General features: G+C 36.1%; 1 protein-coding gene across 1 annotated transcript in view; it reads right to left on the minus strand.

The window, feature by feature from the left end:
- LOC143693555 (uncharacterized) overlaps nucleotides 1-18,914 on the minus strand; it is a 114,299-nt gene that overhangs the window by 24,584 nt on the left and 70,801 nt on the right. The window contains exons 17-21 of the mRNA XM_077175248.1: nucleotides 8,705-8,731; nucleotides 7,598-7,645; nucleotides 2,995-3,039; nucleotides 2,257-2,274; nucleotides 589-636 (exon numbers count right to left, since the gene is read on the minus strand). Of these exons, the coding sequence (XP_077031363.1) occupies nucleotides 589-636; nucleotides 2,257-2,274; nucleotides 2,995-3,039; nucleotides 7,598-7,645; nucleotides 8,705-8,731 (186 nt within the window). The remainder of the gene's footprint in view (nucleotides 1-588; nucleotides 637-2,256; nucleotides 2,275-2,994; nucleotides 3,040-7,597; nucleotides 7,646-8,704; nucleotides 8,732-18,914) is intronic.

An 18,914-nucleotide genomic window follows, 5' to 3' on the forward strand; every position in this document is an offset into this window, starting at 1 on the left:
CATTTTTTAAACCCATGATGACAGTCCACAGTGAAACTGAACAATGCTCCTTCCTGTACCAGCATCAATTTTGCTCTGTCATGTGCAAGTGTGACTGTGCATGAGCTGTGATATCAGAGACATTTGCCACAGATTGTGGATGGTGCCAGACCAAGATCTAAATACTATATCATATGATACCTGCAATGGATGAAAATTTAAGTATTGCTCATCCTGGGAGGTTAAGTGTTTTCTGAAGTCCAAATGAAAGGCAGACCCCCACAAATAACTAGAAAAATGGAACCATTTAAAGTAAGCAGTTTCAGAAAGCAGTTCAAATTCTTTGCTGACATATGTCTTTGACATCAATGGAATTACAGAAATTTGACCTTTGGTGTGTACATATATCTATATCTTAAAATGACAACCAGCCTTACAAGTATGTACTGTGCTATTTAGTTTGTGGTACAATATGTCAGGGCCATTCTATACATCAAAATAGATCACAGGACAATGGTTTGGACATTTGTCATATGCAATTGTATTTCACTATTTCTTTAAATAACATTTTCAAAATAAATATGAAAAATAAAATACAGGAGTGCTTACCTGGTTTTGTAAGGGGAACATTTTTTTCGTGTCTGACTGCTTCATGCTCTAAACAAAAAGCAATAGCATAAAAAAATTTCTATGTTTCTCAGTTACATTTTGCACTTTTTTTTTTTTTAGTAAGAAGGATAGCATGTATGTTTTTCAGGATTAAACATTCCCCTTCTCTTATTTCATGCTGTTACTTGCAAAATGAAACCCACAAATGAATGGTTATTAAGAGATTATCTGCTGAGGGATCTGCCACAAAATAGCAAAGTTCATTAGTACTGCACAAAGCTTCACAAATATAGCTACTATTAATCTACTAAGAGTCGTGCATGTGTCTTAAGGAAGAAGTAAGTTAGAAGTTTCTTCTGTGATTTCTTAAATGTAATTTTTATCCATTTTCAATTTTTATTATTGGAAAGGAGAGTGCAGAGTAAAAAACTCAGCAACCGTTCACTCATCCTTTATTCTTGATTCAGATACACTTGAGCAGAATTGCCAAAGTCTTGGACAAATACTATTACGTATGAATAAATTATATTTAGGTGTGGAAAATACATCTCATCTCCACATGTTTGTTTTCCTACACTTTCTCCCATCCTTCTACTTCATAATTATTACTGAAAAAATTATAAATTATGTTCTGTTGCTGGAAATAGAAAAGTTGAAGCAGCTTTTTTTTTTCCAAATAGGTCTAACAAACAAAAGTCAGACTTAAGAAAAACCCCACCCCACAGATCTCATAGCACAGTAGCAGCTATGCAATGGAAACTGTGGCCAAAATACATTTTATGGCTGTGGAATAAATGGACAGCTCTGCTGGCCTTGTTTCATGGTGATGCTCCCTCAGCTCAAGGACTGTGCATCACTTTCCTTTTGAGGAATCAGGACCCAAAAGCATGCTGTAAAGGGGAAAGTGCTGAAAATGTGAATGGCCTCTGAGAAAAGGGCAATATGCCTCAGCCTTTCTGCTACTCAGATGAATAATTGAACTCCTGGTAGCTGTGATTTCAGGTGGCCAGACAAGTTGAGAAATGCTGAGATGAAGACACCATACGGAATTTCAAATGGGAAACACTTTTATGAAGCATGAATGAAAAATTTGTTCATTTGAGTGAAGAGTGATTCATTTCCCACATCTGGACTTTTTTTTGATCATTTAATTATTTGGGCAATTAATTGACAGTTTAAATTATTATTATTGTAGTTGAATCTGCATTCTGAAGGTGTGAAAGGTATAGAAAATCAATAAGCAGGCTGTGTGGTAAGTTAAGGTATTGACTCTCTTGAGTCCTTTTTGACTGAGAAGAATTCAGGATGCAGTTAATATTAATTTCTATTTTTTTTCTTTAGCTTAGCAGGAGCATTCATTCAAGCTAGGTAATTTTTAATAGACTTTAACTCCTTTATGAATTTTTGTTGATGGGACTTTTGATATAGGAAGCATGGAATGAATTCACTCCTGCACTGAAGCAATTGGTTATGTCAAATGGGCTTTTAAATAGTAATAACAAGACAGTATATTAAATGAAAGGAACGGGAGACATGGTGATAAAGACACTATAATTTTAAGCAAAACTAGAAATTGCCAAGGCATGCTTTCTTATGTAAAAGTAGAAAAAGATACATGTATCCAACAATTTTACAGGAATTTTTCTAATTAAGGTAAGAATAACATACTTGCTGGCTTTGCCTGGGCTACAGAAGACAAAAGAGATAAAATTGTAATAGTTAGATACTGAAAGAAGAAAAAATAAACTCTTTTTTTCCCCTTTCTTTTTAACATTCAAGCATTTTATTGGAGTCAGTTCTCACTTGTTTTTAGCTTCCCCTACTTGTGCAGGGATGCACAGCATTCAAACCCCTAAAGTTCAGACGGCTTTGTGTTGACTGCCAGTGATGATGAGAATGTTATAATTCCTTGTCTGACACTTCACAGCTTCTAGAACACTCATTGTTACTTGACTTTTTTTCCTGTCAACATTACATTAAAAAAACTATACACTCTTAATCACAGATAAGACCCAAAGATTTAGAGTTTAGTCCCTAACATTTTCTCCATAGGACTGATCCAAAGTCCTAATCCATCTGGTAATTTATTCTCATATTTGGGATCCATTCAGAGGTCTGATTTACAGCTAGACCTCATTTCATTAGCCCAGCTCTGGCTAATGACAGGCTGAAACAAGCAGCTTAGGAGCTGAAAGACCTTGACCTGTCTTCATCATTGGAAAGACAATTCTTAATAGAACAGAAGCTGCAATTTCCACTCTGCTGGTTTTTCTTTGTGATCAGTTACATATTTCAAAACACTGTGAAAAATATTGCAATGCAAATATACTACTCTAGATGAGTGCTGAATAGTGTTTAGTACCTCCCTCCCCCTCCATCAATCAGGGGAGAATCACTTATTCTTACCTGACTTCTCAGTGGGAGTTGTTTTTTGTTGTTTCATTTTCTCCTCTGTATCATGAAAACAGCATTAAAATCACAATGTGTTAGCATAGGTTCATATAATTGGAAATATAGTTTTATAGGTGATATTATGCATATGGTTCACAATGACAAAATAAATGCATGTCTTCACCACCACTATCCCATTATAGCACTGTAAAACAGCATGCAGGCATTATGAGTTCTGACTGCATGGTGAGATCATGTTCATGGAAAAAGTAAATTACTGGGCCTAATGTCTCAGCTGCCAGAAAACAGCTGCATACCCTTCAGCATCTTTCAGGCAGGCACTCAGGTGGAAGCCATCCTATTCCTGCATCCATTACACCTTTGCCAACAGCACCTTCCTGAGTGTCTAAGTCTAACAGCTTGGTATTAAACAACACTAAGAACTTCTAAATATCTTCTAGAACTTTAAAGACTGTCTAACTACAAACATGGTGGAGGTATTCATGTGTCTACACACTGAAGATGAAAAAGGTATGGAGATGTCCAAGCACATAAAAGGTCACAGAGGGACACATGGGACAGTCTGAAATGCCAGTCCATACCACCTGCTACTGGACAAGCCTACCTAGACCTAGCTGGACATCTGTCACAGGACCTTGGACCAGCCTTGAACTTCTGCTAATCTTATGGGAAAAGCTGTCCATGCCCACATGTTCTTGAGCTGCCTGTGGATTTGCTCAGCACAATTCTCAGATGATGTAGACCCATGTCAACATTGGCCACCAGACCTGAACTTCCTCTTCTCCAAGTCAATTGGTGGGATTACACTTTCTAATCAAGTGGGGTTTGTTTTACCTTCTCAATGTCCCAGTCAGGTGGAAACTGGGATGTTTATGTTCAGATTTCTGCTCTACCCAGTTTGGTTGATTTTAAATTCACCCTACCTCATCCTTTTATAGCTCAACTCCATTTTAGTCTTTTTCCATAATTGAATTCAAGCTCCCCTCCTAAACTCTACCTTTCAACAATCACATACATTCCTAAATTCTTCTTGAATATGCTTAAGACACAGTCAGACTATATTTGCCATTCCTCTTGCTGAAAGCAGCTTGCAGCCACTGCCTCTGACCCCATCCTTTCCACTAAGACCTCTGGAAGGCATCATATCAAGGATGACAATGACTGTGTGGAGATCAGGTTGGGCAGATATCTCTTGGTCTCCTTCTCTTGCTTGTTTGGTCTATTTCTGGAAGAAAAATCAGTACTGATGGGGTCAAATATAGGGAGGGATAAAACTCTCCGGTTACTAATATTTTCTATTATTTGGAAATTGAACATATCTCTGCATTGCTATGCTTTTCATTTGTTTTCTGGTATGTTTCAATTTAATTTCTGTTAATTTGTATTAAGTTTGGGGCACTTTTATTGCCCTTACTCAGCTATTGCTACTGTCAGTTTCTTATGAAAGCCATGAATTTAAAAGAAATAAAATAAATAAATAAAAATCTCAACTCTATGTTGTGTATGTCTGTGGAGCTAGAAATGTTTTATAACACAACCAGCAGCTTGAAGCAACTTATTGAGAGAAAGTGTCTTTTTTCTGCTGTTTGAGGAGCTTTAACATATAACAGTGCATTTCACTAAATTAGATTAGGACATTAAAATTTCTATGTACCAATACAGAAGAAAACCTGGTATGCTGCCTTTAAAGAAAGACCCTGTAACATGCCCTGGATTAGTGACAAGTAAAAATAAAAAGGGTTCTCTTTCTTTGGGTATTATCCTGATACTTTTGAACAATAAATAAGATATTTTTCCTTCATAATTCTGTTGAGAATGTACAGCAATATTTGTTTGTAACTCTACGATAACAAGTCTGTGAGGAAATAAGTAAGGAAATATGTTTGTGAGTGGATGGCACATCTGATTGATTTGAAGGTAGGGGCAGTGTTTCTTCTCAGAATTAATTTATCTTGAAAACTGGACAGGCCTGTGGATTTGCATTCATCTGGGAATGAACACAATAATTCTTTGGTATTCATTTACCTACTTATTCTGCAACCTAACCACACAGCAGATATTGGTCTGCTGATTCCACTGGAGAACAGCCTGATGCATTCCCTGGCAGAACTATAGGTGGTGGCTGTTTGGCTTTTTCTCTGAGTTTCCAGACACTGGTTGTAGCCAGAAGGGAAACTGAAGGAGTAGAATATCCAGACTTAAGGAGAACTGTCTTATAAGGGAATACACTTCAAGACATCAGGAAGCTTCATAAAATCAATCTGTTCACCATATTCAGTATGAGGAAAAGCAGAGAAAAACATATCATGAGGATAATATATATTATTTTGCCAAGAACAGAAGTAATATTTCTAATTTTTCCTGTATTCTTTTTTTGCCATATCACAGGGAGTCCTCTAAATAAAAAAATTAAACAATTTTGAGGACTTCATAAAGCTATAAAGAGTAAAAGAATAAATGTTATCAATATTAAAAAAATACTGATTTTGAGTAAGCCCGAAGTTTAAAGTTCTGAAATCCTTCATTGAAGAGAATTTATTTGCTCTGCAGGGCTCCAGTTTTGCAGCACTACAAGTATTAATATTAATTTTTTCCCTGATGTACCTAATTTAAATGGAAAAAAATAAGGCTGTAAACATTTCTCTGTGTATTGCAGTATTGCAGGCAGTTTCAGCAGAATTACATCAGGAATGGATTCCCTTGCTTCACTTGCCTTCACTGACATACACAAAACACTCTAATTTAAACTTTTCCCTGTGGGATCAATATATTTTCTGAAATTCCATAGTATTTCAGTCATGTGATACTTCTAAGTCTGATGGCAGGAGGCATAAGAAAAATGGTTTGAAGCTGCACTGAATCAAGGTGAAAAAGGAGGCCACTGTTTTGTTCAGAATGAAGCTTTTATAATTCAAGCTGTTAACTCAAGAGCACTCCTTGGCACACAGCAGGCAGAAGCACTATTACCACCAGTGCCTGCAGATTAATACTTCCAGTCATCAAGTGAAACTCAAAACAGCCACTGTTCTCCAAAGCAACCATTTATCATCTGAGAATAGAGATTTTATGCTAAAGGAAATTTAGCAAGCATTTTCCTATTTATTTTCCCTTCAAGCACCTAAATACCAAGGGCTTGGGGTCTGGAGTGTGCTGTAGTATGCGAGAGTAAAATCCCAATTGGTCCAATATACTGGTTTGTGACACAGTGCTCTGATGTTCAAGAATGCCCTACCAAGGAAATTAATTTTCCTGCAGCTACGTGGATGAGATTGAACTAATTGTGCAGCAGGACTGATTTCATTTAGCAGGAAAGGTGAGTGATTATATCATCCATCCAGACAACCCACTTTCTGGCCACCACTGTGGCCACCAAGCTTGGCTTCCTTGTTCCTGCCTTGACTGAATTCACCTAATGCCTGAAGCATTCTGCTAGCTGTTAATACACAAAAAGTGATCAATGAGTTACATAAAAAGCTTGGCCTATGTGTCTTTGAAAGAAGAAGAGAAATATTTTTTCCCTATTGACTCAAAACCAATATATCTTCAGTAAATCAGATCCTCAAGGCTTCCAGAAACGTGAAAATGTCTATGAAAATATTTAACTTAAAGGTAGAATATTGTACATTAGAGAAATTACTGAGAAAAGTTTTTTTTCCTATTTTTTTAAGAAATAAAGACATTTATTTCTTAAAAAAATAGGAAAAAAATTAATGAAATAAAGCCTGCTTGCTTATCGTTGAGCACATAAGGTTTAAATGGTTTATTTAATCACTTATTCATGAGCACTTCATTTCAATGTGAAGTTCAAACAGCAGCACTTCCAGCAAAGGTCAATGGGATGTGAATACTTGCTTTCCAGTCCCCACTGCTTCTGGAGTGGGTACTGGAAAACCACTCAGGAGTGATGTAAGCTGAGCATCAGTAGCTGAGTTTTCTGTGAGGTTACCCTCTTAATCTTGTTAATTCACACCAGACCCAGCTGTGGATCCTTTAGGGCCTTCCTCCTCAAAAAACATGATTAGAACAGAGCCCTGGTTTGAAAGGGGGACCCTTTGTCCTGCTCACTGCAGCCAGGTATTACTTACAGTTTACCCAAGTGTACAGTCAGTCCAGGATTAGTATTGCTATTCTTAGTTCAGCTCCTGTTACTTTTGAGATTCAGGAGCTGGAGGCTGACTCTACTGCAGAGTGTGTACTCAATAAGATTGTAGCTTCTCCTTTTTGGGGGGCCCACACTCACTTAATGTGATAACTAATTTACTGAAAGGGTTGAGAAGGGTTAATTCCCAGTGCACCTCTTTGATGTAGTGCAGGCCATTAAAGCACTCCTTCCTCACACTCTGGGAAATGGGTTTTGCTAATGCTTTTTACTACACCAGTGAGAAAAGTCACAAGAACAGTCAAAAACTGTGGTAGATGAATCCTTTTAGTTAAATGTCACCCTCATATTTGTTCCTCTCCAAGACACTGAAAAAACCCAATGGCACAAAGCAAAAACACTTGTGCCTAGCTCAAGGAAGTGTCCAAGTTTTGCAGACCACACATATCCTGATTAAGTGGAACCCGGTGTAAGTGGAGGTTACTTCACCAAACCTACCTGGCTTGCTCTGAGAGACAGCTTTTTCCCGTTTAACACGTTCATGCTCTGAAAATAAGAACCCCTATATTAGAAGGCTTTTTAATTTTTAGAAGATTTTAAAAATAAAAGATTCTCATTATTGTTTTAAAAGATAACTTTGCATTAGAAGAATTTTTTGATAACTATATTTATCAAGAAACAATGTTGAACTATTTTTCCCCTATAAAATTAAATTAATGAAAAGTCCTTTAAACTTTTTAATGTGGTTTAATTATTTTCTGTGGATTTTTATAAATATAATAGAATTTCTAAAATTATAAATTGCTTCTAGTATTAATTGTGATTGCTATCACTGATCTTCTGTATAGAAGATTTCTCCTTGATGCTTGATACAGAAATGATGGCAGTTTTTATTACAACAGAAGTGGGGTTTTCTTGTAAAGAATGACAAATAAATGCTCAGTATTCTGCATAAAGGAAAAGAAAAAAAAAGCTTTCCAGGTTTCCCTTTGTCCTGGATTTGGCTGGACTAGAGCTAATCTTCACTAGTATGGAGATCCCATAAATATACTGTGAGGCAGCAATAAAAAAGGATATTATTCTGTATTATAATAAACATGTATGCAATTTTGTGCTATTTAAAAGCAGTGTGCTATCCAGATACCAACATTATGAGACAGAAAATATTTCAGAGGAATGTTAAAAGTATGTTTAGTTCTGATTTGCAGCTCCGAAGTCTAAGCTGTGCAGCAGGTGAGCATTGCAGCATCCCAAGAAATAAATCTCTAAAACTTGGACCAGAGGCCTGGCCAGAGAATTGCAGAGACCCTTCCCCATCTGTGACCCCCTTGATTGTTTCCCAGTGTGAAGCTGCCATGGAGACAAAAGGCATAGGTGGGTCTCAGCTGAATTGGAAAAGTGTTTCCATGCAAACTGGAACCTGTGAAACACACCTGGTCCTGCACTAACAGAGCGAGTCATTGAAAACCAGTGTCATAAGTCAAAATGTTGTGTGAGTTTGTGTTGATGAATTCCACCTTAGGCTGCAAAAACTTTTTAAAAATAAGGAAATACCTTCCTTCTGAAAGTTATAATAACAATATTGTATATTGCCTTGGTACTTACTGTGTTCATGCGGGTTCTCTGAGGTAGCTAGAAGTAAAAAAAAAGGCATATTTTAATAATTTTGTAGCTGTGATGCTAGAATTTAGTTCATTTCTTAGTGACATTTTAGACATATAAAATTTCAGTGAAATCTATTGAAGTGTGCAGAAGTTATGTTGTATCACCTACACTGTCCACCCCTGATGCATAAAGGGGACACTTAGCTAAGGAACACAGGCACCCTGAATCCCTCATTTAGCCAAAATTTGGTACAAACATCCCTGCAAGGCTCTGCACCTCTTCTGAGGGCTGAGTCACCCTCACTGAAGGCTGACCATATACTAAACCTTGGGAAACTACCTGGCTAAGCAAGGTGCTCACCTTACTTAATGCCCACTAAGAGACAGGGCTAATTCAGACCATAAGGTCTCTACCAGACAAAGACAGAAAATGAATTTTAGCTTGAGTGAGGAAACAGCACATAGGACAGTCTAAAGATGACAATCCCTGACAATTGCACCTGCTCTATGAGGGCAATGAATTTCAGATGGCTTCAGTGATACTCCAAGAAGCAGAAAGACATTTGGAAATGTTCATTAGTTAATGAAGTTTCATGAGGCCACTTCTAAACAAAAGGATTTCAGTGCTGTGACTTCTAAACTTTGTGCCATTTCATTTTCTGCATTTTTCCAGAAAAAAAATCCCAGAGGAGATAAAACAAATGAGTACTTTCCATGGATGTTAAGACAACATTTCTCAGGTAAAGAAATGAGAGCTTGGCAGCTGTACCCAATGCCATTATTGGTTCTGCAGAAGGAAGCAAAATGTCAAGACCTAGCCCTCCAGCTGGATTTTTCTTCTTGACTTGCTACGCAGCTGTTGTTTTTGAGAGAAAAAAGGCTCTACCACCTGCATGTCTTCTGTGTGTGAGAGAGAGATGCAGCAGGGCAGGGGATGAGCTGCCTTTGCAGCCCCAGCAGCACAAGCAATAAAATTGCTGCTGTGAGCTCCCAGGCTGTGATTCACTGAGCTCCTGGGCTCCTGAGCTCCCACTTGGGACAAAAACTGCTGTGCATGTGGGTTTCTGTTTCAGTTGTTTTCCCTGCAGTATAAAATCCACTCCCATTTTATATCCAGTCTCTAATCCAAGTTGGGCATTTAAGGAGACAGCAACTGGAGATGGTATACAGAACAAAGTGAAAAAAAACCTAGAACATTTTTCTGGGTAATAAAGAGTAAAGATACAAAGTAAGTGCATATGCTTGCTGCGAACTGAGGAATCAGAAACAGGAGTTCAAAAGAGAAAAAATATGGACAAAGCCACATTCGTTATTTTTATGTGTGTAAGTAAAAATGTTTTGTAAATTTAGGCTCATTTAACACTGCAAGACCAACCAAAATGTAGTTCCCTAAGCATCATAAGTTGAGGCAAATTCTACTGCAATTGTGTTTCCATGAAATATGCCAGAAATTTGTAGAGGAAATTAATTTTTTGTTGTGTCAAGACATAGTGAGATATGTTCAGGAAATATGAATTTAAATTTTCAAAAAGGAATTTCAGAGCAAATATTTAAACCAAATGTGAACATTATACCAGTAGCTAGTGTAATGACTTACATAACTAATACAGAATATTGTGCCACATAACTCTTTCAGTAATCACCCAAAATAATTAGAGCTAGGCCACATATGAACAGTGTTAATTTAAATACTCTCTACTGATGCTGCTTTGCAAATATTACAAGCAAACTTCTGTAATAACATCCTTATCTAATATCTGACTAAAATCAAAACAAAACCTTTACTCCTTAACTTTCCAGTGAAGCCAATACAGTTATTTCCCCTTTTATGCTGGTAAATATCAGCCATAGAGAATGTTTAAAGCAATAGGAACTCAGCTAAAGTCTGGTCCTTGAAGCTTGTGAAAGTATCTCTGTTGTCCTTTTCCATCTTTTCTGTGGAAGCATTAATTAGACAAATTTGTATAATGTGGGCATCAAGACAGATTGAAGACTGAGATTACTGCTATCTGTGCTTTGCCTAAAAGTCCAGCTTCCTTATTTCTGGCATAACACTCAGAGATATTTCTACCAGATATTTTGATGAAATAATGAAGATATTCTAAAGTTAAGTCTCTAGAGTGTTGGTTATTCTAAAAATATCTATAGTTTTTCTATAAAAAAGCCAAAAAGAAACACTGAGGTGAAATTTTGAAATGGTATTTGGGCCATAAAAATAAACCTTTATGTTTTGCTAACTCTTATTTCAGTCAATTCAATGTCAATGTTATCCTTCTTGTGTGTCATGATCTCATTAAAAAACGCAACTCAAATGACATGTAGACTAAGCAGAGAGTTGAAATCCCAAGACCATTAGATTCATTTTTATAGTATCACAATTATCTATAGCATGGGTACCTTGATTTTTATTTTATTTAGTGAAAATAGCAAGATGATAGCCCAGGTCAGACTCTGCAAAGTGTGTAATAATATATGTAATTTAGCCTAAAGGGTGAGAAATTAGAGGCTGTGTTATGCACCTCTGGGAATCTCACACACTTCATGTTGTGTCTTGCACTGGATGTGCAAACAAGCATTTTTTGTTTTGGCCACTGATGGCGAGAAGGTCTTGGGCTAAATCAACTCTTTGTCTCATTTCAAATGGTTGTTCTGATGTCATTAGCTAACAGGACTACCTACTGGGTAAAAAAGTACTTATTGTTCACAATGGCAGAAAATTCAGTCCTAAGTAAGTGTTTTATCTTCATTTGTTTAACACTTAATTGTACTAGAGGAGGTCAGATTTGAATCAAATGAAAACAGTTGGATTTTTGATGAAGTATTTGAAGCTACATAAGAATGGATCAATGAAATTATATGGTTCTACTCCCAGCAAAAATTTGCAATGTCTTTTCTGCCATTCTAAATTAAACTTGGAAAACAGACTTCATAGATTTCTTGCTGTTTTCCACTTCAATTTGTTTTTTACTTGCCTGGAATTCTGAAGGCCACAAGGGTATTAATTATATATGGCATATTTTTGTAAATTAGATTCTGATACAGCATTTTATTGAACCATAAATTGGTAAAGCTAAAAGCAGAATGTGCTTTTTGATTATAACATCTATTTTCTATCTGGGTAACAGGTATTTGCTGTTCAGACAGCAAATACCTTTGCGAGTGTGCACATTCTACAAGAAAAGAATATGTTGTGCAGGAAATAAAAGTAATGCCAGAAGTACTTGTTTTAGTTAAGAAAAACAGAATAATAACACGTGCTGTGGGTGGGAAAAATTATTTCCAATTAGATAGTTACAGGTGTATTATAAATAAGGAATTTACTTTCCATTAGACAAAGTAAGAGCCTGGTTTATTTCCCTTTAAAGATAGCACAGAGATTCTTTACCATGTTTTGGACTGGACATTGCATGAACACACAACACACTATGTTAATCTGTAACAACATTACAGGCTGAGAGAGATCAAGATCAACAGGAATCTTCTAATAGAATTATCAAAATTTGAAATGCATACCTTCCAGTTTATGCATCATGACAAAGCTAAAATTTGTTTTCCCTACTTAATATGAGTTCATTCTCCCTCAACTACAGACCAATGAACTATTTGTCCTTCGGACAAATTAGTGGGCATTTTTCCTTCCAAATTTAAGTTTCAAGAACTTAAGAGACCACATCATTGTGCATAATTTAAATAAGACAGTTTTGGTCTAGTTAGGTCAAGGTTTTTCAAAATGTAGCGAACTGTATTATAAAAAAGTCAAACAGAATAAAATACATTCCTTATATGTCTCAGAAAATAAATTCAGAAAAAAGGGGACTATTAGGACTTACCACTCTGTTAAGGAGCATTTCCCTACATTTGTGAAGCTGTTGCCTGTACTCTCTGCCATTCAAAGGAGAAGTCAAATGTTTGCATAAATTTTTTAGATCAGCAGACCTGATCTGTCATATCTGCCTGTGTCTTACTCAAGTTCTTCTGGCTAGATGAGGAGCAGGCAGACTGTGTTGCAAAGCCAGTCTACTGAGCATATGTCTAAAAATGTGGCTCAAAAACCAGATTAGCTGCAGCAGCATTCCTAAAACGAGAATGGCTTGTGCTCATCCTGCTCTCTGCTCTACATTAAAAAACTGCCTTGACAGAGTATGACCAAGAGTTACCCTGTGGCCGAGTCAAAATAAAGAAAGCAAGAAGTGTGTGGTGGTGGCACGAATAGGGGAAGCTGGTATATGATTAAAATACACTATAATGTTAATTAAAATGCTGTAAGAGCCTTGTCCTCACAGGATCTCTTAATTCCCTACAACATCCATTTTTAATTTCTGGCTTGCTTTAAACCTAGTATTTTCCAGGATATTTTTCCAGGTTTCTAAACATTAAGGAAGTATTATATCACATTAACATGACAAGTATGAAATGCAAAGTGATTAAGACTGTCTGGAATATTTGTAGGGAAGCAGAGAGCTTGGGCTCTTTGTCTAGGAATGCTCCTCTGAGTCTGTGCATCTCCACAGATTTCCATGGATCACTCTATCAGTAGTGGCTGAAGTATAACAATAGGATAAGTTGTTGAGACAAACCCTCCTAAAATGCTGTGGTTTTCCATTATCATTAATACTTAACCATTGACATTAGACCCTATATGGTATTCACTTGCAACAAACTGATCTTCCTATTGCCACTTTCCACTAAAAAAAGCTGTCAGGCTGCTCTCACAGTTCTTTCTGCTTTATTTTCTTTACCAGAGCAGCCTAGCCCAAGATATCTATCTGCGTTCCTAGAGCTGTCATGTTTGTGTCCTTGCTGTTTGGTTTGTTTTATACCTCAGGGCTGCATATTGAAAAATGAGCTGACTTTTGGTTTTGGAGGATTTTGTTGACGTTGTCTAGAACAACTTGTTTTGGAAGACTTTTTTTTTAACTGGCAGTTCAAGAGTACTTTATATAAAAGGGAAAAACAAAAAGTAATAGAGAGGAGAGAAGGGAGAAACTTTATCATGGTGTAAATATAATAGAAGTAGCAAAGAAGTAGAGACATTTCCAACATTTTTAAATGACTTTTAATAAGAGGAATTGCTTCAGCTTCAATCTGAGATGCATGCCTTTAGGAATCATTAGTAATGATCCCAATCTTTCTCTGTTTCCCAGTTTGTCACTTAAACAATAGAAATGCTCTGGGAAATGTAAGTTGTTGAAACAGCAATCTTGCATGATGGCACTGAAAACTAATATCTTTAAAGTAGTATAAGTCCTAATATCCCAGGAGGACAAATCTTCCATCAACAGAGCTGGAAAGAATAAAATTTCAGTCAAAATAGATGAGGTACATCTGCTGCATTAATGCATTTCATCTTTAGGCACGTGTAGTGAAAGACCTGAAGAGCTTCCTCTCAATATCATCCTCAGCTTCTGACGTTTTCATGTGCTGCTCCCTGAAACTGTGGGATGGGAACATACAGATGAGGGAGAGTATGCTAACAAGCTTTCACTTTTAGAAATATCAGTTTTACATTTGCATATAGCTAAGGCAAAACACAGTGGAGCTTGGGATGTCTTTATTGTAACATGAATTATTGACTCTTAAATGGCAACTGAGTGAAATCAAGCAGACTGAAGTTTATAGGATGTTAGAATGATTTTTCAGAATATAGATGTTAGTTTATGCAAAAAATGTTCACCACTCTATATAAAAAATTGGAACCAAAAGTAGCACCTCTTGCTGATGTTAATATTCATTATAATTCAATCTTCAGTCATAATGTCTGTTATTGGTGAAAGCTGGCAAATTAACCCCCCTGGGCCCAGATTCCATGCAAATACTTTGAAAAGGAACTTCTTGGTTGAGGTCCTTCTTATCTATGACTGGATTTGTAAGAGCATAATAACGGCTGAAAATATATTTATATATATTATTAAATAAATGTGAAACAATAATAAATTAGAAAAGAATAAGATGACCATGGAAATCATGCAAAGAAGAATTTTGGAGGAAAGAGCAGTTGATATAAGGGGTGGAGAACAATAAAAATTAATTGACTTTTGAAAAAATGGACTTTTCCCAGTGTGCTACTCAAATTAACATGGTGATTAAAGTGCAGGGCTAATGAGTAACTTCTAGAGGCATAACGTACTGAACCATCTTTGTTCCTCATGAAATGCTGCTGATGACTGCTTTTGCTTTAATTACGACTCTGTAAAAGTACATTTCTGCAAATGATGTCTGCATAGATAAGAAAAAGAAAGGTAGATTGACACTAGAAGAACTATTCATTCTGGAATTGTATCTGAATAGAATACCTCTGAGCATTCATTTGCACACATCTTTGTGCAGAGCAATAAAGTAATAGTTTATCCCATGGGGAAATTTTTAGCCAATTAAACATGTTTTATGTGGATATGCAGGTGTTCAAGCATATTATGCTGATTGACAAATGTGTTTCTGACATGATGCCAATATATATGTGTTATACCTAACTTACAGTAACAACCCAGGCCACCAATTACACAGAGCACTCTTTCTTCAGAAATCACAGCTGTTTCATAATCATTAAAACAGTAGTTTATCTGACTCCAGTTTTTGGTAACAGGGGCTGAATAAATTACTGTTGTACTTTAATGCAAGTAAGAGCATTAACACAAGCTGTAATCATAACTGCAATTGAAATGTTATGCCAGATCTATCAATATGAATAATTTTACAGGTTTGTTATTTTATAAGACTTAAAAGAGAGTAATCTTAATTTGACCTTGAATAGATTACAAAGTTGTAACCAATCAAGGTTACAACTAATTAGTTGTAAGGTTTTTGTAAATCCTACTAAAAATTAAAGTATCGGCATTTTTTGAAAAAACATGGATGCAAGGTAGCATCACTAGTTTTATGTGCTTCAACTGTGAGTACACAGAGGTGTTAGGTAGATAAACATGGAGATTTCACCTTATTGTTAAAATGTCTAGATTAAATATTTGCATTAGATTCTCCATTTAAGTACAGTGAGAGTGGGTATTCAATCAGTTTTTAAGATGTACAAATTACTTGCTCCTTCTTCTGACTTCTCTTTCAATGTCAGATTATTAAAAGAGTGGGAAAGTTGTTAATTAGCAACAAACAATCCTAATATTCATCAATGTTTGTTTTCTGTTCTTGTTACTAAACCTAAACTATGTTCCCTGTTATTATTAAGTGAGAAATATTAATATCTCCAGAGGGGCAAGTAATTGCATTCTGACACAGATACAAGACAGATGAAACACTCTTTGCAGATGCTTATTTCTCTCTATCAGCCCTAAACTGAGATTAGGGTGAACAGTTTCAATGTAGATTTACAACTTTAGACATAAAGTTTGCATGAGGTAAAGTGTCTTAATGATTACAATAATCTGAGTATCTAAAAAAAAATCTTAAAATTTATGAATTCAGTGAATTGTCATGAGCTTCAGACAGTCATTCCTCTACCTGCTTATATTGAATGGGTCATGTCTTATCCCACTGAAATATACAACCTAAACAGAGGTTGTACAGATCATCAAGTCTCACATAACCCCCTAAAACTGACATAAATTATTTATACCCCTAAGATAGTTGAGACAGGGCAAACAGAGGTCAAGAAAATTTCAGTTAACTGATTTAGTCTTTTCAGATAATTTTCTTTATTTAATATAAATTATCTGTTCATCAATATTTCTTGAAAATGCTGGGGACTTGATATTTTAGCATGGGAAATCAAAGCTCATTAGTGAGTGCATGGGTAGCCATCTATCAAATTGAAAACATCTTTAGTCAGGAATGGATTTACATTGAAAAACATCTTGTTTCCAGTTCAAAATTCCTGTAGAGTGTTCTTCAGTAAAATCACTTTATTTAACTCTTAATCTGATGCAGGATGACAATATTAACTTCAGTTTGGAAGATCCTTTGGGCTCCATCTTGTGGCTATTTCAGTGACTGTTTCCTTTGAGAGAGCTGCCTGCCTTCAGCTGCTCAAAATATCACTAATAGTTTCAACAGCACACTAGCATATGGCTGTATTTATTATTTTCTAGAATATTATACAGAATTTTTGACCCTATTTTAGGAAAATGGTTTTAAAAGTATTCACAATGATTTGAGGTTTTTGATTCCTTTGTTTTGCACTAAAAGTTCTATTGAGTCCGTGTAATACACTTTGCAGTTATAGAATCAGTTTCTTTAATTTCTTATCCTTTGACTCTTGTTAGACGTAGTGACGCTGTGGTTCATCATGAACCAGTGGCATCTGCAGCTGAGCAGAAATCCCATGCTACCATGATCATTTTCTTTATGAATAAGATGGCTGACTTCCAGTTTTTCTGGTCAATTACAAAACTAAGCAGTTTTGAAATCTCCCCATTTTGTTTTGGTTTGTTTTGTTTGTTTTTTTTTTTTTTTTTTTTCAGTTTGGAAAGCATCTTGATTTTTATATATATATATATATTGAAAAGGGATGCCACTGTGCTTTGGCCAGTTTATTCTACCCTCTGTATGCAGAACAGCAGTTTCCAAGCCATACAGTACCATTACATGGAGTACAAGAAGGAAATTGTTCTTTACTGAATTGACAAAAAGATATAGTTTGGAGCTTGAATGTACATGGCTTGCCCATTTTCTCCTTTTCTTTGATTTTAGCTGCACTCAGATGTTACACATTTTTTGCACCACAATGCATTTATTGAGAAAAAGACTGAATGTGATCCTACACACTCTCCTGTCAATTTATTTTGACAAAACCTGTTACATGAATGTGATTTTCATTTTGCTTTCTAAAACCTAGTAAATGAATTTAAGAGCAAGGTGTCAGAGTGTTAATGCTGAAATTCAGAATGGGAGTGTTGCTACTGACAGGCAACCAGGACCTGCATCTAACTAACTTACAAGCCTTCATAATATCTGACTGTAGGCAGTCTACAGAGCAGGTGAGACTCACAGAGGTCTTGAATTGGATATGCTCTCAGGAGCAAGGCAGAGTTTTCTCTCTGTCTCTTGCTCATTAGCTCCAAGGAGGATGGAGAAACCAACTCCCTGGCAGCTCAGGTTCACAAGTCACTTTCAGAAATGAGAGTGTTCTTACATGTACTTGTGAGAATGAGCAACCACAGGGATTGTGTAACGGCTGAATCCTCTTTGGTCCACTAGAAACACATATGTAAAGGATCTTTACAAAACAAGACTTTCTGACACTGACTGGAGGGACAACTCACTACTCTTACTTGCTTGACATCCCCTACTCAGTCCGTGTCCTCCATAGTCAGAAAGAAATAGGGAGGTATGAATTGAACTAAGAAATTCTACTTTATGCAAAATTAGAAAAACTTGAAATTTTCTTTGATCTGGCTCTGTTCCAAACAAGGATTTTTGTAACCCTCTGTAGTTATAAAAAAATTTTGAAATATGAAAATGCTCCTTTTGTTTATAGAAACAAAAATAATTTTAATATTTCTTTCATTTAAAAATGGCAATTAAATGTGAAAAAATGCTGAAATATTTCAGCATGTTACATTTCTGTTTACTGTTTCCTGGAGATGCCTTGGAAATTATGGGATTTATATCACTTCACCAACCCCTGGATCTATTTTAATTAGTTTGATTCCTTGCTCACAGGAATGCTTTGAATTATTAGCAAGAGTTAAAAATTTTTGTGTACTGGGAGCCAGATTTGCTCTTGGGAAATTTAAGAAGTGCCTTCCTCATGCAAAGGTTTTCTCTCTCTTGCCCTTTTGGAATTGACAAGATTTACAAATTTCTGTGACAGCTTCTCTTTCCCACACATGTTGAAAGAAGGCATAACATGATGCTGGAAGGTAAAGCTGCCCATTTTCTAGGACTTTGTGACCAAAAAGTCCTAGAGACCTAACCTTTGAAAGAGAAATAGTGAATGCCTAAATTTCATGCATTAATTGTGCCTCAAGGTTTCTGTTAGAATCATCCATATTTGGAGAAATCAGCACAATATGTAATCTTTCTCCATCTTAATTTTGTTCTTTTCTGTCTCTTGCCAGCTCCTTCAAATCTGATTTATGCTATGCACAGAATGTACCATCGACTGAACGCGTCATTCCATCTTCTTCTCTTTTATGATGGCTTGTCACTCTGTATGGCTCATTATTCTTGTTTTTCTAGATGAGGGATGTATTTGAATAGGACAAAATAATTGGAGAAAGCTTCGTGTACAGTGTGTGTGCTGTATGATTCACAGGAGA

This window comes from Agelaius phoeniceus, chromosome 3, assembly GCF_051311805.1.
Source record: "Agelaius phoeniceus isolate bAgePho1 chromosome 3, bAgePho1.hap1, whole genome shotgun sequence".
Classification (NCBI taxonomy): Eukaryota; Metazoa; Chordata; class Aves; order Passeriformes; family Icteridae; genus Agelaius; species Agelaius phoeniceus.